The sequence below is a fragment of the Miniopterus natalensis genome, chromosome 1 (assembly GCF_054644295.1).
Source record: "Miniopterus natalensis isolate mMinNat1 chromosome 1, mMinNat1.hap1, whole genome shotgun sequence".
In the NCBI taxonomy this organism is placed as follows: domain Eukaryota; kingdom Metazoa; phylum Chordata; class Mammalia; order Chiroptera; family Miniopteridae; genus Miniopterus; species Miniopterus natalensis.
In genome coordinates, this window is record NC_142081.1 from 104,674,735 (window position 1) to 104,701,948 (window position 27,214).

Sequence of the window (27,214 nt, forward strand, 5' to 3'; positions counted from 1 at the left end):
TACAGGCCATAACAAGAAAAAAGCAAATATATACAGAGATTCATTGCTCCAAGATATTACCATCTTGAGCATTCCAGTCTACATGCTACTAGACATGTTTCTAGGCACAAAATATGCAATAGTGCATGAACAGGGTCATAACATACACATTATTCTTAGCAACATATTATGATTTTCTCCCAGGTAAATAAGCATAGATTTGTATCATTTTATATTAATAGTAATCTATTTATGGGTTTCACCATTTATTAATCTAGTACTTTTTGCAGATGCTTAGGTTGTTTTTTATAATTTTATCAGTTATTTTAAAAATTAAGATTGTTTTAATGGTTATACTTGGTCATACCTTTCCCCTTTTGCATGATTATCTCTAAATTATCTTTTAGAAAAAATTTCAGAGAACAACTGTGTATTTTACATTTGGATCTACATTGGGGTACTGCTTCCCCAGAAAAATTGTATATTTCTATCCAACAAATATTGCCTCTTACTACATTAAGTTTCATTTATTTATTTTTTATCTTTATAAATATCTTAAGCAAAACCAGATAGTTCAGTGGTTCAAATTTCTTTAAAAATTATTTAGGTTGAACGACATCAAATATGTGTATGGTCACTTGTTTCTGGAAGTAGATTTTGAAAAGCACTGACCCAGTTGTGTTTTAACATGGACCAGTTAGAGTCTGAATAAGTAATTTGGTCTAACATCTAATGAACATGATCTCATCAATTATTCGGGGTAAAATTAGAAGAATTTCCAGCATAATATTTGAAATTAAAGTTAAGCGAATGGTGTTATGAAAATTTAAGTATAACATTTTCATATTTAACACTAAGGGCTACAAATAATTATTTTTTATGTATTTATTGGCTCAAAAAATTAGAAAAATATCATCAATTAGGAGTTTGTAAAAGAGAAGATAGGTAAGGATATAAAATTAGGTAGAAAAAATACTGTGCTCTTGTTAGGTGTCGTAAGTCACCCATTTGACTTGTTACTACCCTTAAGATTTTGTTACATTGCAAATTCCCCATATTTTTGTTTTATTAACAAACATGAACATTATTAATAATAATCATGACAATACTTAGAATATTTATGAAATAGCTCAGGAAAATGTGGAAAAAGTTAAAGTTGAGAGAAGAGTCTTGCTCTATGGCAAGCCAAAGGAACACAGGTGGTTGAGAAGGAGAAAAATGGGAAGTTGAGCCCCTGGAACTTGAGTTAACAGGTGATCTGGAAAATGGCAGGTCTAAGGACCTTCCTGGGGAATGCAATGCCACATTGCCAGAGGTGAAACACTGACATACTTACAGGGCCATTTTCTAAACCTCACCCTCAAATGAATAGAATTGAATTGTTTGAGCAGAAATTCTGAGCAATTTCTCAGCTCCCATATGTATTTCCTTAAAATTGTCAGAGTCTAATATTTTAAAACTTTGAAGTTGAATGATAGTATTTACTAATAATTGCTTATGTTTCTCATTGCATGAGTCAGACAAATATTTTTACTTTGAACTCATAGGGCACCAAGTATATTGAATATACATATTTTATTATTATATTTTTTAAGTATATCTTTATTGATTTTAGAGAGAGGAAAGGAGAGGGAGAGAGAGAGATAGAAATATCAATGATGAGAGAGTCATTGATTGGCTGCCTCCTGCACGCCACCAACTGGGGATCGAGCCTGCAACCTGGGCATGTGCCCTGACCAGGAATCGAATCCCTATTGCCTGGATCCTAGGTCGATGCTCAACCACTGAGCCATGCCCAGCCGGGCTATATATATTTTAACTAACAATATAAATGAATAGTAATTCTCTTTTCTCCCCCTAAATTCTAAAGACATAAAAAAAATACAATGGGGGTTCAGCAAAGCCAAAGGAAAAACATTTTTATTTATGTATAATAAATTTATTAACAATTAATTAATATATTTAATATAATGTATAATATGTATATAACAAAATTTGTTTCTAGTATAAGGCAGAACTGCAGTTAAAACTATACTTTGACAATTCTCTACTAACCTTCACTGGTATCTCATTTTTTCAAATAGAAATTAAAAATATATTTTTTAGAGTTTGAGAGAAAACTAGAGATTGTCAAAATAACTTGCATTGTACAGGTTCCTGGCATTTGTTAAATTCTCAGTTCATGGGAGTTTTGCCCTGGTGGAGTCAGAGTCATTCTTGCTTTGTGATCATCCCTCTTCTGTCCAGTTTAGAAGCAGATTTAAGGTTTGTGTCACTATCACATTGATTCCTGTATTCTTGGGTCTGAAAGGTATTTTTGTGACATGCTGAAGAATTTGTCTTTCTTGGGGCTGTTCACAGGCAGTGTTGGTGATTTCTTAATGGAGAAAAGAAATGGGGCAATTGGCAGGCCAGATCCTCAAAATTCTCTGCCTTGCATTGCTACTCTTGGAATAGCAAGTTGGAGTCTTCATTTTTGTCATATTCTGTAGTAAATCTCATTTGCTTTCTTCAAGAACTAGACTGGAAGAAATAATGGCTCTCTCTAAATACCCAATTTGTGATTAAGTTTGCAGCACAATGAGGAGACTAATTTGATTTTAGTAAGTATTTTCTGGGGCTTTGTAATTTTTTCCAACAAAGCTTAAAAGATCTTAATTTTTGAGAAGAATTAGTCTATTTAAGTATACATTCAGTCTGGAGGGGTTCAAAATGATGTAATTAGCACTTGTAGCTTCAGGATTCCTGCTCTTGTGAGATGCTGTGATAATTCATAAGACACTAGAAAGATTTGGTTCAAAGAATCTTAGAGGGTTCACTGAGCAGACATAAGTTTGATTTTGGATGGGGAAGAAGACCTAGTGAATGGTTTTAAGGATTAAATGCTGTCCCCTCTTGGCAGCATTAGAGCAGTTTCTCTGTCTCCTTCACTCTGCCCACTTCCTGACTCAAAGCCCATGAAGAATGGCATCAAGAAAAAATAAACAAATGGGACTGCATCAAACTAAAAGGTTTCTGCACAGCAAAAGAAATCAGCTTCAAAATACAAAGGAACCCCACAGTATGGGAGAACATATTTGCCAAGGATGTATCTGATAAGGGGCTAATTTCCAAAGTGTACAAAAAACTCTTACAATTCAACAAGAGGGAGACAAACAATCCAATTAAAAAATTGGCAAAGGACCTGAATAGACACTTCTCCAAAGAGGACATACAGATGGCTAAGAGACATGAAAAAATGTTCATTGTCACTAATCATCAGAGAGATGCAAATTAAAACCACAATGAGGTCTCACTTCACACCTGTCAGAATGGCTGCCATCAACAAATCAACAAACAACATGTGCTGGCGAGGGTGTGGAGAAAGGGGAACCCTGGTACACTGCTGGTGGGAATGCAGACTGGGGCAGCCACTATGGAAAACAGTAGGGAGGCTCCTCAAAAAATTAAAAATGGAGCTGCCGTTTGACCCAGTGATCCCGCTCCTAGGAATGTATCCTAAGAATCCTGAAACATTCATCAGAAAGGATTTATGCACCCCGATGTCCATAGCAGCACAGTTTACAATAGCTAAGATCTGGAAACAGCCCAAGTGCCCATCAGTAGATGAGTGGATATAAAAGCTGTGGGATATTCACACCATGGAATACTACGCAGCTGTAAAGAAGAAAGATTTCATACCCTTTGGGGCCAGTATGGATGGACCTGGAGAATATTATGCTAAGCAAAATAAGCTAGGCAGAGAAAGACAAATATCACATGATTTCACTTATGTGTGGACTCTAAAGAACTTAAAAAACTGATGAACAAAATAGATTCAGTGACATGAAAGTATGGATCAGACTGACGAATCTCAGACTGGTTGGGGAGAGATTAACCAAAGAATTTATATGCATATTTGCATAACCCATGGACACAGACATTTTGATGTCTGTGAAGGCCTGGGGCAAGGAGTGAGTGGAAGGTGGAAGGGGTCAATGGGGGGAAAAAAGGGACATCCGTAATATTTTCAACAATCAAGATAAATTTTTAAAAAATGGCATCATAAAAGCAAGAGTGTGAAGTGTGTGTGTCAACTTATTATTATTATTTTTTTAGAGTTTATGTCCCAGCCTTCAAAATTTCTGGAGTAGTTCTTTTTTTCTAAAATTTGCTGATTAAGTAGAGACATGATTCATTCTTTAGTTGGAGACAATTCAGGACATGGCATAGGATCCAGTAGAAAACCAGGAACTTATATATAGGGCATCACATCTCAAACTGAGAAGGGGAAAGCAGTTTCCAATAATTTACCTTTAAGTTGGGGTACCCTGCTTAGGTCACACAAGTTCTTTGTGAACAAAATATGAGATTACTAAAATATTTTATTGACTGTCAGATATATTCCAGGTATAGGTCAAATATTTGTCTTGACAAATACTGTGTAGAACATAGTGAAGGACTTGGGGTGGGAACATCCATGCAGTGTCTGTGGATGGCTGTCTTAGACTTGGTGGCCCACGGATCCTCTCTGGCACACATGTCAGAGGTTGTCAAATGCTGTATTTGAAAAGAGCATTAAGAACTTTAGATTCAGTGAAACTTGTATTTTTTTCTCAACAGTCTTTGAAGTTTTAGCTTTAGATATTAATAGGTTATGCTTCTAGATGAAAACAATGAAAGGTATTTTAATGAAATTTGAAGAAACCTTCATGCATAAAATTAAAAAATTTATAGAGTTTCACTTAGGAAAAACAGGAAGAAAGCCAAATTAATATTTTGCTGTTATGTATTCAATTTCTGTGGTTTGTAACTTTACTCACAAATGTTAGAAAATGACATTGAAAGTAGTTCTTTTACAAAAATAATTGCTTTTATCATTGTTTTAACATTAAAATTTAAATTGTATTATTGCCTTGTTTAAGTTATTTGAACATAACTACGTTGTTAGTGAATGTCATTTTCTTTTGATGACAAACTTTTTCCCATCTTAAATAGTATCCATTACATATAAACAGATAACTTGAGTTTTAATTAAAAATTGAATTCTCTGCTTTAATTTGTTGACTAACACTAACTTAAAAATTTATGTCAACTACTGTTATTTAGGAAACAATAACAGCTGCTTTCAAAAACCAGCAGTTTCAGGGTTTAATTTTTTTTACCTTACTTTAGGCTTAGGAAAGTCTCTGGGTGGCTCAATTAATTTATAACAATGTAGTTCAATATGTGCTGAAGAAATAATATAAAATATTCAAAACCTTTCATATTCAGAGCCTTTCATCAAAGTCATATGAAGTAGATATGATCTTCTTTTGATTAAATCCAAAGTAATCAATAGAATCTTAGTAGGCTCATTTTACAGCTCATCAAATTAAAGATAAAAAGGTATTTCCTTTCAGTGGACAGGAATATAGCAGTAACCAGGTATAGGGATTGGAGGGAGAAGGAGTCCGGAGATTTGTTTACATTAATGCTGAAATCATAGTTAATTCAAAATAGACAATGGAAATAAACAACTCAAATGAGTTAAAAGCTACTTAAAAATAATCTATACATTGTTTATGTATTAGGGCATTGTCTTATTTGGGATTAAAATGACAATGACAGAAGGATTTTAACTGTGTGTTTGTTTTTTGAGTGTTTTATTGGAATAGAAATATGAACTGAATGTTTTGCTTATGTGCATTATTTGGAAATGTGTTTATATTTTATGGTTATGAGTATAATAGGGGGATGTAATACAGTTGACCCTTGAATAATAGGGTTAGGAAGCTGACATCTCATCCCCACAGCTGAAAATTCTGGTATAACTCAGTTCCCCCAAAATTTAACTACAGTACTTCTTTCTCATCCTCAGATTCAACCAACTCTGGATGAAAAACAATATTTTCCATCCGAGGTTGGAAATAAAAAAATATTATTTTCAATCCCAAATTGGTTCAACCTCTGGATGCCAAACCTGGGGATATGAAGAGCCAATTTTATTCATCAAAAAAAATATAAGTGGACTCACGTTGTTCAAACCCATTTTGTTCAAGGGTGTGCAGTAGAAGTCTATATTGTTTTGAAGTGTAATTGTATAATTTTAAAAGATACTTATAGTTGCATGGAAGTGAAGGCAGTTAAACCAAGACTGTAGGAGGGGTAACAGGTCAAAATAATGGCAAACAAATTAGTAGTTTAACAAAGTGATCTTCTATTTTTCTGCCTTATTATTTTCTTAACATATTAATGATAGAGCAGAAACCAGACTGCTGTGGGCTGAGGATTACAAAGCAGGTGCAGAAATGTGGCTTCGAGTGTGCACCATTATTTCTAATCACCAGACTGGAAAGGAAAGAAAGAGTAGCCTTATTGATGGGAAGATAAATGCTGTTGTTCTGTCTCCATTTTTTTTTTTAATATGGGAGAGATTAGTTATATTTATATGCTGTGGGGATTAACCTTGATTGACTATGTTTACAGAAGAGATTAGACAGTTTTGAGGGATTTCTGCATATAGAGTACAGAAATTGGCAAAGTTAAACTTGTAATACAGTGAACTAACAGAAAGAAAAAAGGAAAGAATAGAAAGAAAGTGGCATTTTTGGGAAGTCAATTAAAAAAATGATTCAGGATACTAGGAATATAGTATAGTATTGGTAAAAGTTAACGTCAGGATGGAAATACAAACATTATGGTTGTTTTTTAAAAAAATGTAAGTAATTATTCTTTGCAGTCCTGAGATGGTGGTATAATATTGCTAAAATATTCATTTTTATACTTACTGTTTCTCTTTACATATTGGTAAATCTCAAAAGCACTTTTACTTTTTGCTCTAATCTTGGTTTGACCTGCTAAGACTTTTTTCTCTCTTCAATCAAACTTCACCTCATTCATGTTTTTGACCCCACTGCTTTACAGCCATATCTCATTCAAAATTAACCAATGCCATCCTGACTGTCAAAGGGAATGGCCTTTTATCTGCGTTCCTAATTGATGGTTCTGTAGTAAGTAACACTGTTAGACATTCCATCATGCTTGAGCATCTCTTTGTGTAATTTTAAAAGCACCACATTTTCTTTGTTTTCTTTCTACGTGTCTGACTTTACAATCATACCAGTATCATTCCTTGGCCTCTCTCTCTGTATCAATGATTTATATTCTTCATAGTTCTAAATTATCTTGTTAATTTCTCACTCTATGCTCTAAATGCTTTATTTTAGAGATGTTGTTCCTTTTCCTGCTGTCAAACATCAACAGCCATTTAAACGCTCTAAATCTTTTTGTCCATCAACTTGTCCACTGTTGGTCAGATCACTATCAGCATCTAAAGCTGTAATCTTTACCTTGTCTCCAAATCTTCATTTTCTCCTCTCTCATACCTGAGTTTCTGATATTATAATATGTAATATAAAGGGCATAAGGACAGAGATATTAGGCAAAGGAGTTGTCAACAAGAAGAATAATTATGAGCAAGGTTTTTAGACACAATAAATAACAGTCAAACTGGGGGATCATTCTGGAAAAGGGAGGGAGGAAAAGACTCACACTGTATCTTAAATTAGTAACTCAGCTAGGAAAGAGAGAAAGTAAACAGAATGGAAGACATCATCTTTTAGAAGTACTATAAACATGTGCTATAGTAAACATTGTGAAATAAGCCTTGGCCAGTGTGGCTCAGTTGGTTGTCATCCAGTGCACTGAAAGGTCACTTGTTCCATTCCCAGTCAGGGCACATGCCCAGGTTGTGGATTTGATCCCTGGTCTGAGTGTGTGCAGGGGGCAGCTGATCAATGTTTCTCTCTCACACTGATCTCTTTCTCTCTCTCTCTCACGCGCGAATGTATGCGTGTTCTCTCCCTAAAATCAATAAAAAAACATACTTTTTAAAAAGGAATTGTGAAATAAGTAAGAGACTAATTATTGCCAATGCCGATTAGCTAAATGTAAGATGTAGAAAACTGAGAAGTGTTTTATGAAAGCATATAATCACTTGAACAATAGAACAATGGAAGAAAATGTGATTATTGTTGTTTGTTTTACAAGCAAAACAGAATGACTGCTAAGAAAATGTTAAGTAACAGTGCCAACTCTATTTTCTGGGTCTGGCAATGGCAGAGCAGTAAGATGTGAGATGTCCTCCATCTCTCTGTCTCTGTCTGTCTCTGTCTCTCTGTCTCTCCATAGAATCTAGAGTGTGTGAGGAATGCTGGTGCAGGGTTGTTTGCTGATCCCCTCACCAAGGTTTCTAAGAAAGACCTAGTGAGAATCCCTCTCTCCACACTACCTATCCCAGGAGATCTGTGACCTGCACTAAGAACATAAGTTACCTTGACCTACTGTAGAAGAGGGACAGAATTTTACTGCTGACTTGAATTCCCAGCGAATAGTTGGATCAGATATTTGAGGGATTTACCAAAGTACAAAGCTCTTATTTATGATTTTTAGAGAAAAGGAAACTCCTATTACTAAACCTATTACTGGCAAATAACAGTGTGTCCCTTCAGGAACAGTGCCTGTCCCTGGGAAAAGCTTCTTCCACAAAAACATTTTGCTTCTGAGTCCTCACTCTCACAAAGCCCTCCATTATTTGGTCTCAGAGCCCTTCATCTCAAGCTTCTCCCACATGTGAGTAATGTAGGGTTCATGGAGATTAAGAGAGTATCTTCTACTTAAAAATCGTCTTCTTTCACCTAGTTAACTGAAATATAAACTTTAGCCCATCTTAAGATGTTCTCCCTCAAGTCCACATTCAGTGACTCCCCGAATCTCTCTAGCAAGATCTCTAACGTAGGTCTCCCCTCGTTTCCATTCCCAGGACTCTGCAGTGTCTCTCCTACATCTGGAGACCTAGTGGCAAGGTGAGAGAGCGGTACCAGTGTCAAGGTTCAGAATAAATTATAAACTGCATGGACCACATTTTACTGTAGTATTTTTCTGAACGCTGCAGGCAGCCTTTTATAGACATGCCTTTGAACACACCGTCTCCTCTCTCTGCAATGTCCTTTCCCTTTTGTTCCCACCACATGCATCTTTCCAAGCTACAGCAAATGTCACTGACTTTGTGAAATGTGTTGGAATCCCACAGGCAGATTTAGTCATGCTCTGCTTTGTCCTCTAATATTACTTTTGACTTTCTTCTGTCAGGGTACCTATCCTGTTCAACTGTAATTGTTTTCTGTTGCTGTTGTTTTTCAATAAGTTGGACAGACCAAATAGGCTGTAAGCTAAAAGACACAGTTCGTAGGACTAATCTTCATGTCCCCAGAACACAACCTTCTGTCTGATCTATAGCAGTGGCTCAATAAATACATGTTTGAAAGTCTGTGTATGAGATGAAAGGCTGAAAATGCTCCTGGTTCTTGCCACTAGGGAATAATTTATTTGTGTTCTTTCTCCAACAGGATACAGACAGAATTTGGCTTAACTTTCAAAAGTATATTCTAACAAGATAAAAGAATGTCTCCCTTTTGCCCTTTTAGGCTGAACTCTTGAACCCAAAGCCAGCTTAGTCAAATTAAGGGAGCTCATTTGATTAGTGTTAGGAAAGATTTTATGTAATGGGATTTGGCTTACTGCAAGCAAATTTGGATGAATATGAGTTTCAGGCAATATTTTAACATTTTCATTTATTGCTGACTCTACAGGGCAAAGGGGATCATAACCCTTCGTCTAGTTTTAGGATGATGAATTGAGGCTTTTTCCAAAGAGGCAGAAGATAAAATATGTCTTGCTTTAGATATAGTGTTGTAAACTACATTTATATTTAAAGGGATAAATTCAGTGCCACAATAGTTGATACAGTGCTAAAATAGGAGTCAGATGTCATTATAGTGATATTTGCTAAAACAAATTATAAATTAGTTACTAAATGCCTATTCTGTGCTCTGAATTATGTGATATGGGATAGATGCCAAAAATGATGCTTATTGCAAAGCACTAACTTAATATCGAGTTAGAATGTTAAGAGAAAGGAGAATAACTGGGCTGTATATATCTCCTGGAAGAAAAAAAGAGAAAGAAAGAAAATCATTGCTAAATAATTCAAGGAAGTATCAGGATTATTGGTCCATATATCAGTCTGGTAATTATAGATGAGAGAACATCATGAACAAAAACTCCTAGAAATTTCAGTGCTCTTTACCTTTATGCTGATGTTGGGTTGATGTTACAGAGCAGTGGGATTTTGGATTGGATAATATAAGTGATAGCATTGTAATTACCCAGTTATTAATAATAGGAAAGGAGCAAAAGGGAGACCAGACATGATAAGCATAGCCATGAAGGCAGCTTCACCAGGGAGCTGCAACTTTACACTCTTTGGGGAACCACTGGCCCATTCCCCAAAGTTCACTGGGGCAAAGTGGCCAACAAAGGGAAGATAGACACATGTGCAGTAAAATTGGGATGAGTTGGGGAAGATGCCTCTCAGTCAACCCGGGGAACAGAGATCATTGACTAGAGGGTGTGGAGCCACTACAAGCCTGTGAAAATTTGGGAATACATAATCCCCCAAACAAAGGAGTTCTCTCTGGGCTTTTGCCTCTTGGCTCTTGGTTCTTGGGGCTCTCTTGCATTTGTCTGTGTTCCCTCCATATCCATGTGGCCCTGTGGACCCTGAACGCAATGGACTGATGGACTGAATCTGAGAGAACACAAACTAAGCTAGCCTGGTGTTGGATTGGACTCTGCAGACATGGAAGGGAAACTCTGGGCAACTGTTTTAATCCTAGCCCTGCTAAAGGTATAGCTGGACTTCTTCCTTGTCAGGACCAAGGGAAATGAGATCTTGGAAACTCAGGGCTGTAATTCCATAAAATTAAAGCTTTCTACAATATCTCATCCTCCTGTGTGAGTCTCAGAAAATTATTTTTCTCATGACATTGTGAGAAGCCCACTTCCATTAGCAGTGGGATGAGGAGAGTTCCTCACCAAGAACATAATGTCCCTTTTCAGAGCACCTAAATGCCATGTAGAGATAAAAGGACTCTGTGAAATGTCATCGGAGAGACGTTATAGATTCTAAGGCAGGAAAAAGACATAAAGAGAATAAAAATTTCAAAATATTTGGGCTGTTGTAAGATTTCATGGATTTGGCAGGGACTTGAGGCAGGATAGTGAATTAGGACAATGTTTTATGGGTTAAATTTAGAGCAATTACACTACCTATATTGTTGATCTAGTTATGGTGCTGTAACTATTTTATGAAGTGTTTCTCAATCTTTTTTATTCCCAGTCTAAGTCTAGTGTGGGAGTTATTTGGAACCCTAATTTAACTATATCAGACATAGTTTGTTTGTTTTTTCTTTTTTGTGCTCCCCCCCCAATTTTTTCTTTATTGTTGAAAATATTACCAGTATCCCATTTTCTCCCATTGACCCCTTCCACCCCACTCCCACACCCTCCCCAGGCTTTCACCCCATTATTGCCTGTGTCCATGGGTTATTCATATATGCATATAACTTCTTTGGTTAATCTATTCCCATCCTCCATTTCCCTTTCCTCTTCCCTCTGAAATATGGCCATCTGTTGCATGCTTCAGTGTCTCTGGATCTATTTAGTTTGTCAGATTATTTTGTCCATTAGCTTCTTCTTGAAGAAGACCCTTCAACATTTCATGTAATACTGGTCTGGTGGTGATGAACTCCTTTAGTTTTTTCTTATCTGTGAAGCTCTTTATCTGACCTTCAATTCTAAATGATAGCTTTGCTGGGTAGAGTAATCTTGGTTGTAGGTTCTTGCTTTTCATCACTTTGAATATTTCTTGCAATTCCCTTCTGGCCTGCAAGGCTTCTGTTGAGAAATCAGCTGAGAGTCATATGGGTGCCTCCTTGTAGGTAACTAACTGCTTTTCTCTTGCTGCTTTTAAGATTCTCTCTTTGTCTTTAACTTTTGGCATTTTAATTATGATGTGTCTTGCTGTGAGCCTCTTTGGGTTCCTCTTGTTTGGGACTCCCTGTGTTTCCTGGATTTGTAAGTCTATTTCTTTCCCCAGGTAGGGGAAGTTTTCTATCATTATTTTTTCAAACAGGTTTTCCATTTCTTGCTCTCTTTCTTCTCCTTCTGGTACCTCAATAATATGAATGTTGAGCCTCTTGAAGTTGTCCCAGAGACTCCTTGCACTGTCTTCACATTTCTGGTTTCTTTTTTCTTTTTGCTCTTCTGGTTGGGTGTTTTTTGCTTCCTCATATTCCAAATTGCTGATATGATTCTCAGAGTCTTCTACTCTACTTTTGATTCCTTGAAAATTACTCTTTGTTTCAGCTCCTGTAGCCTTCATTTCTGACTGGTACTTTATTATGTCATTGATGATCTCACTAGTTTCCTTAATAATCTTACTAAGATCCTTGAGCATCCTTATAACCATTGTTTTGAACTCTGTATCTAGTAGCTTGCTTGGTTCAATTTCGTTTAGTTCCTTTTCTGGAGATTTTTTCTGTTCTTTCCTTTGTGACATGTTTCTTTGCCTCCACATTTTGGCTGTTTCCTGGTGTTTGTATTTATGTATTAGGTAGAGCTGCTATATCTACTTGAATTTGTAGAGTGGCTTTGTGTAGTAGGTGTCTTGTGGAGTCCAGTGTCTCAACCTCCCCAGTCACCTGAGCTGGGCCTTCTAGGTGCTCCCCTATGTGCACTGTCCTATTGTAGTTGAGCCTTGGTTGCTATTCTTGTCACTCGGAGGAATTGACTCTTAGGCCAATTGGCTGTGAGGACCAACTGCAGCTACAGCTGAAGAGCTGCTGTGCTTGAGACACCCTTATGGAGCAGGGTTTACTTCAGTGGAGCTTTGGTAAAAAGCTCTGTGATTTACTTCACTGAGTGTGCCCCTTGAGTGTCACTGGTGGATATGGTGGGGTTGAAATCCAGTGTGGTCGAGTCTCACCACCAGGTGCACTGTCTCTGAGGCCTCCTGGGAAGTGCAAAGCCAGCCTCTGCCTGTGCCATGCCCAGGACCACCCAGTATGAGCTACACAGAAAACCATAGTTGGCTGCTACTTATGCTGGGCTTGGAGGTGTCCAGGAGAGGCTAAGCTATGAACCAATGCAGGCTGCCCCTAGTGCCAAGCTTGGGGCCACTTATCAAGACCTGTGTGGCATGCTGAGGCCAGCTGCTGCTTGTTTGAGAGATATTAGGAGAGTCTTAAGCATGAAGCTAGAGAGGCCACTTGCATAAAAAAAGCCACTGGAAGTGGCTTGGATGAGCTTGCAGGTAGGGAAGGTTGGGGTTTCCAGGAATCACTGGGGCAGGCCAAAGGTATGAGTCAGATGCTGGAGATTCAAATATGGTGCCTGCCTGTGGGCTCTGTGGGGGTAGGGCTCACCAAAGGAGCAATGACCTCTGTCTGGCAGAAAACTGTGCTCCCATCTCTCTCCCAGATTCCAGGGAAGTTAGCTCCTTCCGGAATGTTCCAGATTCCTTTCAAAATGCTTCCCACTGCCAGAGCTCAGAAGGAGCACATCTGAGTAAGTCTGTGTGCGGGCCTTTAAGCTGAGCTCCCTGGGACTCCTGCAGCCTCTGCTCCCTCAGCCACAGTCACCGCTGGTTTTTACAGCTCGAGGTTGTGGGGACTTTTTTTCCTGGCCCAGGAACCCTGGATTGGGGGGCCTGATGTGGGACTAGGACCCCTCGTTCTTCCAGGAAACCTCCACTACTGAGATATCCCTCCTGGTTTTAAATTGTGGCACCAGGTGTGGGACTATGGCAATCTCTGGGATTCAGCCCCAATCCACCCACATCTCTGCCCCTCCTATGGGTCTCAATGCTTTTTCAGTTCCCTGGTTGTAGGGCTTCTGTTCAGCTAGATTTCAGGGGGTTCTGAGTGATAGTTTTTCCATATTTTAGCTGTAATTTTGATGTGGCTGTGGGAGGCACCAGGTTCAGCAGGTACCTATGCCACCATCTTGCTGTCTCTCCCAGACATAGTTTTAATAACATGAAGTAGTGAAAAGAACAAATGACCATGGATTCTGCGCCACAACTAGCTGCAGACTTGTGGTCAGGTCACTTGATGTTTTGAAGCCAAACAAATTAATTCTCCTTCTATCGTTCTAAAATCTCCAGATTAATGGTTAAATTAATGTAAGACAGATTAAGTATGAACTTATTAAGTATGTACACAAAGAGGTTCTATACGAATGTGAGATCCTAGGTCAAATCTGGAGTTAAGATTTATATGCCATCTTGGACTAAGGAGAAGGGTGTGTGTGAGTGTTGTGGTTTTGGACTTCAAAGGGGAGGAAGGCAATTCACAAGGAGATGGAAAAGCAAAAGTTTGGTTAGCATGTGTTTTCCCATTCATCTTTAATAATGGGACACAGAGAGATCTTTGGTCAAATGGATCTTGCTGGCTCCTTCCTGTCTATCACACTAGTTGACATTACATTATAGTTATCGATGATGATGGCCCCTTTCCCCGAGCAGGTTCTCTATCTAAATTCCTTTAGGCAGTTAAGGAGAAAGTTTTTTCTGAGTCTTTGCTCCTTAAAAATAACCAGCTTAAAGTGATCAATATCCCAAAAGGCATTTTTTGGGGTGGCAAGCCCTGCTTCCTCTCAGTGCTCTCAGACCTTACTTCTGTAATTTGGAAATAAGAGCATTGACCTGGATGAGCTCTAAAACCTTTTAGGTTGAGTTTTCTGAAGACCAAAGTAATTGATGGAGCTTTCAAAATGTTCACCTTATCACTGAGCAGCTGAAGTAATGAGCATAGTATACACACACACACACACACATATGTGTATATATATATATATATATATATATATATATACAGACACATATATATGTATATGTGTATATATATATACACATATGTGTGTATATATATAAATTATAAGTATATATACACACATATATATGTATATGTGTATATATAAAATTTGTTTATTTTTCAGTTACAGTTGATGTACAATATTATATTAGTTGGAAGTGTACAACATAGTGATTAGACATTTATCTATCTTATGAAGTGATCACTCTACATAGTTATTACAATATTATTGACTGTATTCCCTATACTGTACTTTATATCCTTGTGACTATTTTTATAGCGGACAATGTTTTCTTCTTATTCTCTTTTATTTTTTTACCCATCCCCCCAACTTGAAGTACTTCGTACACATTTTAATGCATATGAGCAAAAATACATCTTCAACACTTACAATATGGGAGAATATTTCACCCTCCTATAAAATAGGTGGTAGCCTCATGGTAATTACAGTACATAGGCAATTAACTTTTCCAAGAATGTGTTAAAAATGTAGAAGAAAATAGCAGAAAATTAACCCTTGTAAATGAACACAATATGCTGACTGCATAAATTAAATGTTTTAAATAAGCTACCTATTTGCATAATGATATTTTGGAAAGATATATCTTAAAAATAGCAATACTATTCAATGACTTGAAATTAGAACAAAAATAACAAGTGTAAATTAGTATGGAAAGGATGTCATGCTACTATATAATTAGATCTATTAATAAATATGTGGGCTATCACTTATTAAGCTAAATTTGGCACTGATATATATTTCAAGGTAATGAATCTATATTTTCTGTTTAACAATCTTTTATTTATATTTTGCAAGTGCTTATTGATTGTCATCAGTTTGGTAATCTCTATAATATGTATACAGTTGTATAAGACAGATATTTTAAAATTAGTAGCTCTTTAGTATCACTTGTCTAAATTAAAGTTTAAATTTGATCACTGTAGGAAATGAGTTGAAGGAAATATTGAATGAAATATATCAGAACACCCAGAGAAACTACAAATAAGGACTTCTAATGTCATAAACTAAACAAATGTCTAGACAGAGTCCAAACACATGGTAGAAAATTTTTGATAAATTGATTCTATAGACCAAAAAGAACATTTAATTTGTTTAAGCATCATTTAATTTTAAACCATTGAAATGATGCATAGCATGAAGTTCAGTTACTTGAAACAATTAAAAGGAAAGGGGCTTTATCCCTTCAAGTGTTTTCCTTTAGTCCACAAATATTTATAAGACCCAGAAAATTATTTCTAATAATCTGACCTAAGTAGCACTGTTATTTCATTATCTGGGATATTTGGTAAAAATGCAGATTCCTGGGGTTTTCTGCACACATAACAATAGGTTTCTGTGTATACCTCTGAGTCTGTATTTTAAACAATTTCCTATAGAGTTTATTGTGCATACTGAATGTAAAAACTATTCTAAAAATTCTCTTCATTCTTATCCTATGGTTGGAAATTTTTACATGTCATTTGATGCAGGTTATTAGAGAATAGAATCCAGAATTTGAAGGTTGAAGAATAAAACTCTACTTGTGTATCCAGAAAGAAAATGAAATAACCTGTTGTTTTCTTATCCATAAGTAGCTTTTCTATCTTTTAGTTTCTGTTTGAAATGGAGGATAATAAAATATGTCCTTTTCTATGATTAAAATCTATGAGTGTTCTTTATATTTCTGTCATATAAAACAATGTTTTACGTAGTGGAAACTTTTTTTATTTTCAGACCACAGAATTTCCCAGAAGAAACTTTTCCATAAGTTGGGTTTATAATCATTTTATTTCTTCCATAGAATCACTAAATTTATTTTCAAATTCTGTAGGATTTAAAATATTTTTAAAGTTAAAATAAGAATTCCAAATATGCCTGCATTAATTCGTAAGCAACCACAGCCTCTCTTAATAATACTGCTATTTAGGTTGAAATTGCTACTAAGAAATTCTTGCAATTACTACTGTCTTTTATTTGTAGGTATATATATATATATATAACCTTTCCACTGCCTTTAATTAAGAAAACTCTTTCTCTTTTACTCCCAAATATATTAAAAGCAAAAATACTGCATTCACAAATGGGAATGATCTCCAATTTGAATCTAGTAAATGATGGTAACCTCCTCATGACAGGAAACATCTTATCTAAGTTTGTCACGACCTGAAGGAAGAGCTTTTGTATATGGTGGGCTTCCAGTGATATGTGAATCAATGAGTGACAGTCAAGTTTTATTGGCTTGTGTGTCACTGAAGTAGGAGAAAATTATTTATATTGGTCAGCTTCATGAGAACTAAGTCTCTTTTGAATGGGGATTTTATATTTAGGCATCAATGACTTATTGACTTCTTCAGTGGCTTAATTCAATGAACATCTTTTGCTCATATCAGTACAGGAGTCTATAAATATTGAAAACTAAGCTGGTGTTCAATTTCTGATAATTAAATCTTCTCGTCCCTTCGCTTCCACAGGGGTTATAAAATTAATGGAAAAATGACAGTGTTTCCCATTCAAATTCATTTTTCTTTATCAATGGTCTTCTTTTGCACTATGTAGTATTTGGACAACATCGTTTACTATATTAAAATTTGCATTTCAGAAAGAAAAGCACTTCTCACATTTTAAAAATCAGATTTTATCGTGTAGTTTTGTAATGATGGTGATTTTCTGAGTTACCATTTTTCTCTCACCACCCTGTTCCCCCTTCTCACATTCAAAATGTATTGTTCACTGTTAGGCAAATTCCAAGCTTTCTGTCCAGCAAAATTTTTAATCCCTTGGAGATTCTCAGAGTGTTAAGATTGATGAATTTGACTCTGGTAAAGTCTAATAAGAATTGCTCTTAAATTGAGAATGATTCATGGGAAGATGGTTTACTTATTTCTTTATCTCTCTTCCTGACTCAACAGCTCCCCCCACAGTTCGGATTGTGCATTCAGGCTTGGCCTGTAACATTGAGGAGGAGCGCTACTCTGAAAGAGTCTACACTATACGTGAAGGAGAAACCCTAGAATTGACCTGTCTGGTCACTGGACATCCACGTCCACAGGTGAGTCCTGATCCAAGACATTGGGGAAAATTCAATTTGTGTGTGTTTGAAATTCAACTGTGGGGATGTAATATGGTGATTGCTTTGCTGAACATTCAAAATTGAAGTATTCATGTGGATACAACAAAGAAATTTTTGTTTTGGTATTGTAAGAAATTTGGAAGACACTTCTAAGGAATTTGTTAAAAAGAAAACTCCAAAAATATCTCAGTGAGATAACAATTCATATAGCAATTAGTTCATTTTAGAACGTGGGACATGACTTCATGATGACATAATTGCTGCAGAAGAAGCATCTGCTCTAAAACCTGCGATGCACGAGATCACATGTACTTTTCTTACACCTAGTTGTTATATTCATAGAAAACTTTGGAAAACAAATATTTATAGGTGCTATAAGCATTCAGATTTTCAGAGTCATCACTTACAGTTTTTGTAAGCTAATTTAATAGCAGGAACAGATACTGGGACTTTCAAAGGGCACTAAAATTAGAAACAATGAGCAAAGGGAAACCTTGTAGGAGTGAAAGTAAAGGTTAATTATAAGATAATATAGTATGCTATACATCTATAATGTAAAAATTTAATATAGATACAGAACATTCAGGACGTTTTTCTCACTAATTGCCAATTTTATTATCATATATATAACCTGACTAGTTCAAAATATACATTGATAATCAACACAAACACTATGACATAAAAGTCTCATTGTGTAGAAAAGTTACATGTTTTAAGTTTTTGTGTTGCAGAGAAAAAAAATCCAGCTAACACAATTACACAGGGGAAAGTAAAGAGCAATGTGGAAAGAAGGGATTAATAGTGATGGAAGGAGACTAGACAACACAATATGTTGTATTCCAATACAGAGGATATATTATAGAATTATACCCCTGAAACCTATTTAATTTTATTAACCAATTTACCCCAATAAATTCAATTTAAAAAGAGCAAATGTGGAGATTTCACGATCTATTGTTTTAATCTTGTCTTTTGCTCCTGCCCTCCATAACGCTTAATTCTGAAGGATGTTATGACTACCATTTTGACTTTGAAAAATATAAAAATAAGCATGTGAACTTCACAGAATGAAGTTATAGACTAATAGATATAACTATACCTAAATCTAAAATGGTAAAATATGTTTTATAAAACTCATGATGTTGGTAATATAGAAAATACTAAAAGTAATTTAGAAAAAAAATAATTATTAAAAATATTATAACTCATTATGGCTAAAATTGCAAATTATAACACTTGCTATTAACTAAAAATTGATTAAAATATAATTGTCTTAATAAAATTGATTTCTACAAATTTGGCTCAATATAATTAGACTTGGTAGAAAAAATTGCAAACCTGAACATGTAAGGCTTGAAGCAGTAATTGTTAAAACTTGATATAGACAAAGAAGCTGATATAAAATTCATAGAGAAAACCATGGAAACCAGTGAAAATAATTTTACTAAAATTTAAAGACCATAACATTGAGACTTTTATCTCAAAGAAAATTTAGTGTAGTTATAATTTGATTATAATTTTTGTGTTTGTATACATGGAATAAAAATTCCAGAATCAAAAAGTCTGGGTCAAAACCAGAGGGCCCAAACCAACCTGAAAGAAGCCACAAGTCTCTTTATGGGAGGCGGCTTAGGTCAGAGAAGACTCTTGATGCTGCCGTTATTCTGACACTGAATGTGCCCAACTCTCTACCTTCTGAACTGCAAATCTTACTTAAAAGTGCAACTTCTTATCTCTGTTTTCAAGTCATCCCAGCTGTTCTGCTCCCTCTATCTCCATCCTTATCTTCCCTTAATATTAGAAATTTCTTATTTTCTCCTCACAGCTTCCCTTTCATGATGGAATACATTCTTTGATCTCTGGCCAATCCAAAATAAGTTCTGATACAAAGGAGTAGAATATGGCCTTATTTATTTTTCCTAAGCAATTCCATTTTTGAAAACATTTTACTGTGCTCTGATCTTAACAAAAATTTGTTGTTTCAGTATTATCATTTCTTCATTCCTATAAGAAGTAATTCATGTGTTTGCAGGTGACTCAGTTTCAGCTTATATTTTGAAAAATTAACTAGCCTCTTCTTTGTCAACAAACTGCATAAGGGAGGCTGACAGAACAGCTGGGCCTTGGCAGCCTGGCCAAACACTGACGGGCATGCTGTTGGCACCTGGCCCTGAGGATGATTTTTCTTGGCTGATACAGTGAAGCTGGAATGGTTTTCTTGCTGCTTTGTCTAATCTGGATATGATAAGAGTTGGAAATGCAGCAGAAGAGAGAAGTTCCTCATTCATCCTCCAGAAGACTTTTTTTTCTTAATATGTCTTTATTGATTTCAGAGAGAGGAAGGGAGAGGGAGAGATAGAAACATCGATGATGAGAGTTATTGATCTTCTGCCTCCTGCACGGCCCCTACCCAAGCATGTGCCCTGACTGGGAATCAAACTTTGATCTCCTGGATCATAGGTAGATGCTCAACCACTGAGCCATGCCAGCCAGGCTCCAGGAGATTTCTTAATCTGTTGTGTGTTCCTGTGGCAATGAGTCGTAACAATTTCCATTTTCAGAAATATTCAAAGGCAACATTTTCCCCAAAATTTAAAAAAATTTTCTTTAAACATATATTATTTGCAATGTGTAGTGGCCTGAGGATATTGATGTATCCAAGGGAAATAACAATAAGTGCAATGCAGTAGTTAAGAGCATGACATTGGAACCAGGCTGCCTGGGTACAACCTTGGATTCACCATGACTAGTAGTGTGACCTTGGGAAGTTCCTTAACTTCTCTGCTCTCTGCACCTCAGCTTTGTTATCTATATAACAGGGATGACGAGATGGTGGTATTCATCATACCTTTATCATAGACTCCTTTTGAGAGTTAAATGTATATTATAATTATATATGCACATATATTATGTATATATACACATACATATATACATATCTGACACATAATAAGCAGTCACATAAAACATGTTGGCTTTTATTATTTTTAAGTAATTTATGCTTAGATTCTAAGTTTTTTAATTGAATATGTAGGTGTGAAAACAAGATTTAAAAAAAAATGGTTCTTAGCATTTTTATTGTCTACTTTAAATTAGATTCATTTAAATAAATTTCAATATTTTTGTGTTTTAATACTCTGCAAAGCCCTTATATCTCTGTTTATTAGCTTCTTCTTTAGCTTGCAAGGACTAGAACTATGTTCAGATTACCTTGTTTAATGAGGGTTTATTATAAAGGTACATGAAGAGTTAAGAAAGAAAGGCGGTGCTTACCAGTAAATCTACCAATCTAATATTTCCTCTAGACATCCATAATTTCAAGATTCAGCTACCCACTCCCTTTTCATTTCCTCCCTCCCTCCGTCCCTCCCTCCCTCCCTCCCTCCCTCCCTCCCTCCCTCCCTCCCTCCCTCCCTCCCTCCCTCCCTCCCTCCCTTCTTCTTTCCTTCTTCTCTTTTCTCTCGTTCAATATTATCAAACCAATAATAAATAAATTATGGGTATACTCCTCCTGTAAGGGATTTTTAACAATAGGATGTTTAACATGAATGCTACCTTTCACTTTCCCACCCATCTCCCAGAGATACATATTAAATAGCTTAATATATCATCTTCCCATCCTATTTAGTATATTTGCATAAATATAGTTATATATGTTCATTCATTTTTTTTTTTTAATTAGATAATGAAAAGTATTATTCTATGAGTAGAATTTTTCACTTGATCATGTGTTCAAATGAGCAAGTATAGATCCAGACTAATGGTTCTCAATGTGTGATACCTGAAAAGAACTTATTAAAAATGGCAAGTTCTGGGGCCCATCACATCAGAAACTCCTGCTTTGGGGCCAGCAACAGGCTTGTGTTTTAGCAGGCCTCCCAGCTAATTCTGATGTTCGCTGAAGTTTAAGAACCATTGGCTTAGATCATTATCTTCACAAAGGCTGAATTGTATTTTGTATGGCCATACTACATTCTACTGTGTGGGTGCATTAAACATTGTAATTACTGCCATTTTGTTCAACATCAAAGTACTGACAGATTTTCACTATCACAAACGGTGATTTAATGAACACTTCTGTTATACGTATATGTTTGTGTACATCTTTTTTACATGTATGCCAGCATTGCTATAGGATAATTTCCTTCATTAAAATGGAATTACTTAGCCAAACTTGAAACTGACTTTTACTTACTTCCTTAGCACAAGTGAATCTTTTTAAAATTTTTCCTAATTTGATGGGTGAAAGTAAATTACACTCTAGTGCAGTTTAAATTTATATTTTCTTAATTACTAGTCAGTTTGAACATTTTACCACACAGGTCCAAATATATCAATCATTTGTACATCTTCTTAGTCTATATACTTTTTATCTATTTCTATTTTCTTACCGGTTTGCCGCCTGTCTTCTTATAGGCCTGTGGGGACTTTTTATATACTACATAATTAAATTTGATATCTGATACATATGTTGCAAATTTTACCTTCCAGTGTGTTGTATTTTAATATTGTATATGTTATTTTTATTCAGAAAATTTTGTTTTTAAAACATGAATTATTTTATCTTTTGTATTTTGGGCTTCTAATTTTGTACCTACTTTAGCAAGTTCTCTCATATTGATATATCTTACACTGTGTGTGTTTTTTCTAATAACTTATAGTTATTTATATATTTGATGATTTAATCATCAAGAAATAGTTTTGTCCATAGTATGAAATATTAGCTAGTGTTCTCTCTCTTTCTCTTCTCCTTCCCTCACTCTGCCCTAATCCATATAGGAGAGTCAACATTACTCCCTACAGTCTCAAAATGCTATTTTCTCTCTCTCTTTTAAATTGAGGTATATTTAACATATAATATTATATTAGTTTCAGGTGTACAACATAATGACTCTATATTTTTTCTTGTGATGAAAACTTAAAAATTATTTTAACACTGTGTAATGTTTAACTATAACATTAAAACATTTAAAAGATGTTAAAATGCTACTTTTATAATTTAAAAATTGCATTCTTTTATTCTATCATTCTAGGTACCCCTCTTTGTACCATGTCACACTATTTCAATTTTCATACTTATACAATATATTTTGATATTTAAGAAAGCAAGCCACTTCTTTGTCAGTTTTTTCAATATTTCCTGGAATGGCCTCAAACAATTTTGTCTTTTCTATGAATTTGAAAATGAAATTTTCATATTTTCCACATAAATAAATGTTGGGAAATTTTTTTTTTTTAATATATCTTTATTGATTTCAGAGAGAGGAAAGGAGAGGGAGAGAGTGAGAGAGATGGAAGCATCAATGATGAGAGAGTCATTGCTCAAGCCCACAACCTGGGCATGTGCCCCGACCGGGAATCGAACCCCGATCGCTTCGATCCTAGGTTGGCGCTCAACTGCTGAGCCAAGCCTGGCCGGGCTTTTTTTTTTTTAAATTTTTTTTTTTTTTTTTTTTTTTTTTTTTTTTAATGTTGGGATTTTAATTACACTGTATTGTTCTTGTAGTGAGACCATGTGGTAGAAAGCATGTCAAACTTTTACAAAGAACTTCTCAATAGGACACTGAATATTTTGGACTTCTCAGACAGGAATGCAGTTTTATTTTAACCAGTATAATGTGAGAATCTGTGAGTTAAAACTGTCTACTAGTTTACTGCAGTTCATCCCTAAGGAGTTTTTGCTTTTTGGATTAAAAAAAAATAAGGCAAGGCCATTTTTCAATTTTATAGTAGGATCACATTCAGTCATTTGATTGCTATATAAATATATTCTTGACAAGACTGTTGCAGTATTATTGATATTTTTATTCTTATTAATTTTTTATTTAGAGTCTAAAGTGATAATCTTATAATGAAGATCTTAGCAAACCTTGGTAATAGGTTCTTCAGTTTGAAACCATTATTGCTACTTGTGTGTTGTCCTTTGCAAATATTTTATATATCTTGGTTCATATTTCCATAAGAATTAGCTTGTACATGAAAAATAGACATTAGATTTTTGGATTAATGTCCAGTTAAATGGGCAGAATTGGGATCTGCTATCTAATCAGAGATCATCAAATATTACATTTATTCTTTCACATGGTTTAAAGAATTTAATATAATTTATTTTTTAAAATCTGTGATAAATCTGTCTAGATTGGATCTGTCTGATACATTATATGAGAGACGTTCCAGCTACAAAAACTAATATTTTTTTCAATGAGCCTTTGGAAAGGATATGGGAAAAGGTTTTAACCAAGCATTAAATAATTTATTAATCACAAATTCCATACCCATAACTACCTTCACAGTCTCTCCCTCACACACACACACACACACACACACACACACACACACACACACACACACATCTTCGCTCATGCCCTGGCAATGTACAACTATATTAAGTTCATGATTACATGGGCAATACATTCACCACAACTTTTTTGGAGGGAACTCTTCCAGCCTTTCTGATGATTGATGTCATACATTCAAATAGTTTTGTTTTCGCTGAATTTTATATATAATTTAGAAAGCCACTTTTGGTTTAAAAGTTTAATATACTCTTAAACTGCTGATTTTTACTTCCAGTCCATCAGCATTATCCAAAGATTTTTTTTTTTTAATTTAATGAAAATCCTCATAAATTTAGAGAATCATTTTTGCTCCTCAGAAGATCTGAATCAATTTACAGTTATTTCAGAGTTTATCTTTTATTTAATTCAATGGACAGTCTTATGCTTAGAAAAAACATTTATTATACACATCAGTTATTTGGTCAAAAATATTAATGTACTTAATGAGATAATACATGTAGATCATTTAGCAGAGTGCCTAGGAAAAAGTAACTGCTAAGCACATCATCATCATATATGTGATTGACCTGTTGATAAAAAATAATAATTTTTCAATAAAATTAATAATTGTTAGCTATTACTGTCATTACTGCACAATTGCAGGTAACTCAGTGCCTCTCCCATTGAAGTTGGTCTTGGTCATATGCCTACTTTTAGCTAATGAATTTTGAGTTAGCTCTAATAGGTATGAGTCTGGATTTTGATAGTGTTGGGCAGAGAGAATTTGAAGTGAAAGCACTCTTCCCTGACTTGGATTTGATTATCTGTAAGAATACCTGGAGGCAGCCCTAGTCTGTTGCTATGATGGCTCTTTGAATTTTAGATGTCCACCATGATAACTTGCAGTCAGCTGGACAGAGATATGGGAACTGCCTTTGCAGAATATTGAAGAATGTCTCAGAAGGCTCACGGAGGTGGGAATATTAGCCCAGATTTATTATATCAGATATGTTTTAAAAGATTTCCCAATGGACAGTCCTGTAAATGCACTGGTCACATGGTCATTGGCATCTTTGAGATGCTCGAGGGTGGCTGTCCTCTGCAGACTGGGGTTGAAGTAGGTGATGCTACCATGAAACCAGGGTCTCTAAGCTCAACAGGATGATAGAATTCTGAAATGGCAGCGATTGGGTGGGAACACTTCACTGGCAGACTCAATGTAGATGTAAATTGTGTAATGAGCAGCAATGTCAAAATAACAACCAGGTTGGCTTTATCTACAGGGCTATGTGGTGATGGATAATAGATTATCATGTCTTTAGGGACAAAATATAGGGGAGGCTGCCTACAGTGGCACTTGACTCTTACAAATGGACAAAAATGACGCTTGGTGAAGAGGAGGTTGACATTTTCTACTGTAATAACAAAATTATAATAATCATCCAGTTTCCAAATCTAAACTAGTTTACAAAGCCAACACTCATTGTTTGAAAGGGAAACCAGGTTTCTTTAAGGAAAGACCTAGTAATATCACTAGAAACTTACACAAAAAATACAATCTGAATCTTTCTCCAAAGGAATCTGTGGCCATTTGTTACAGTAATTTGCATTGGAGAAAAAGGAATACTAAGACTTTCTGAGGGTCATTGAAGGTACAGAGTCTGAGATGGCACCAAAATCAATGGACTTGTAATGCTAACATAGAATTGGGGCTTATGGATGTCAGGTGATAAATGGAGCCCTGGCCCAGAAAACTGGGCCTATAGTTATTTCTCCAGACCCCCAAGTGAATAATTGGGATCATATACTTAGCAGCTGGCAGGAACCTCACATTAGTTATCTGATCTGTGAAGTCAGAGTCGTTATGGTAGGAAGGACACAGTGGAATCTTATAAAACAATCACTCTCAATCCCATTGTCAGATCAGAAGTAATACTGAATCCCAGGAGAAATTTTAGAGGTTAGGTAATACCATCAAAGACTTCACAAGGAGCAATAGTTTCCATCATGTCCAATTTTTTTTTTTTTTTTTTTTTACACAAAAGACAAGGTGGATTATGGCAGATGATAATAGACTATGGAAAACAATCTGGCCAACTCCACTGCTGGGCCAGATGTGGCATCTTCACCGGAACAAATCAACACACCTCTGACACTAATTGTTAGGCAGCTAGTCATCTAACAAATAAATGCTTTTCAATTCTCATCAAGAATAATAATTTAAAGTTTGCTTTTATATGGGGGTGGACAGCAATCCATATGTACTATTCCTTTCTGGGTCAAGGTTAACTCTCTTACTCTCTATAACAGGGATCCTGATTGACTTGGTAATCTACAGAACATTATACTTGTCCATTATATTGATTATATCATATCATTTTGATGTTTTGAACAGTCATTAGCAAGTACTCTGGATACCACAGTGAGAAAAACACTTCCCAGAGGATGAGAAATAAAATATCCCAAATTTTAGTGATCTGTCAAATTGGTAAAGATTTTTTGGAGTCCAATAGTCTGGGGCATGCTAGGACATTCCATTTAACATTATAAATTGTTTTTGCTCCTTATAAGCCCTACCAGTAAGAAAGAGGGACCGCTTATGGGAGGCTATTTTGAATTTTAGGATCTCCCTCTACTACACTTGGAAATATTGTTCCAAGTTACTTTACAGGTAACTATAAAGGCTATCAGTTTCAAGTAGGTCTTAGAGCAAGAGAGGACTCTGCAGTAAGTCAAGTTTTAGTGCAAACTGCTTTCCTGCTTAGGCAGTAGCATCTAGCATATTTGGGTTTGGAAAAGAATGCTATGTGAATTCTTTGTTAAGTCCTAGGAAGAGACTCACAGCACAGAATTATAGGATCTGAAAGAAGACTAAACTTTTTACTGCAGACTTAATTTCTCTTTGGAAAGCAGTTCTTTGGTCAGTAGGGAGTAGGAGCCTGTCGATACATGTCCTCTTGGTTGGACAATTACTTGACATATTCTACATGGTTCCTCAGAGAGTCCCAGTAGAATGGGGCCCCAGTCACTCTCAGAAGTGACTAGCACAATAGCACTTTGTCGTATTGTTTTTTTCTCCCTTTCCTGTGTCACATTGCACAATCCTACTCTATCTTTGGGGTTTATTTAAAAATAAACTGTCTACTTGTAA

At 35.6% G+C, this 27,214-nt stretch overlaps 1 protein-coding gene across 1 annotated transcript in view; it reads left to right on the plus strand.

Moving 5' to 3' along the window:
* The window catches only part of MDGA2 (MAM domain containing glycosylphosphatidylinositol anchor 2), an 826,450-nt gene that overhangs the window by 353,441 nt on the left and 445,795 nt on the right, over positions 1-27,214 (plus strand). Inside the window, exon 2 of the mRNA XM_087824881.1 lies at positions 17,625-17,764. Within this exon, the coding sequence (XP_087681007.1) occupies positions 17,625-17,764 (140 nt within the window). The remainder of the gene's footprint in view (positions 1-17,624; positions 17,765-27,214) is intronic.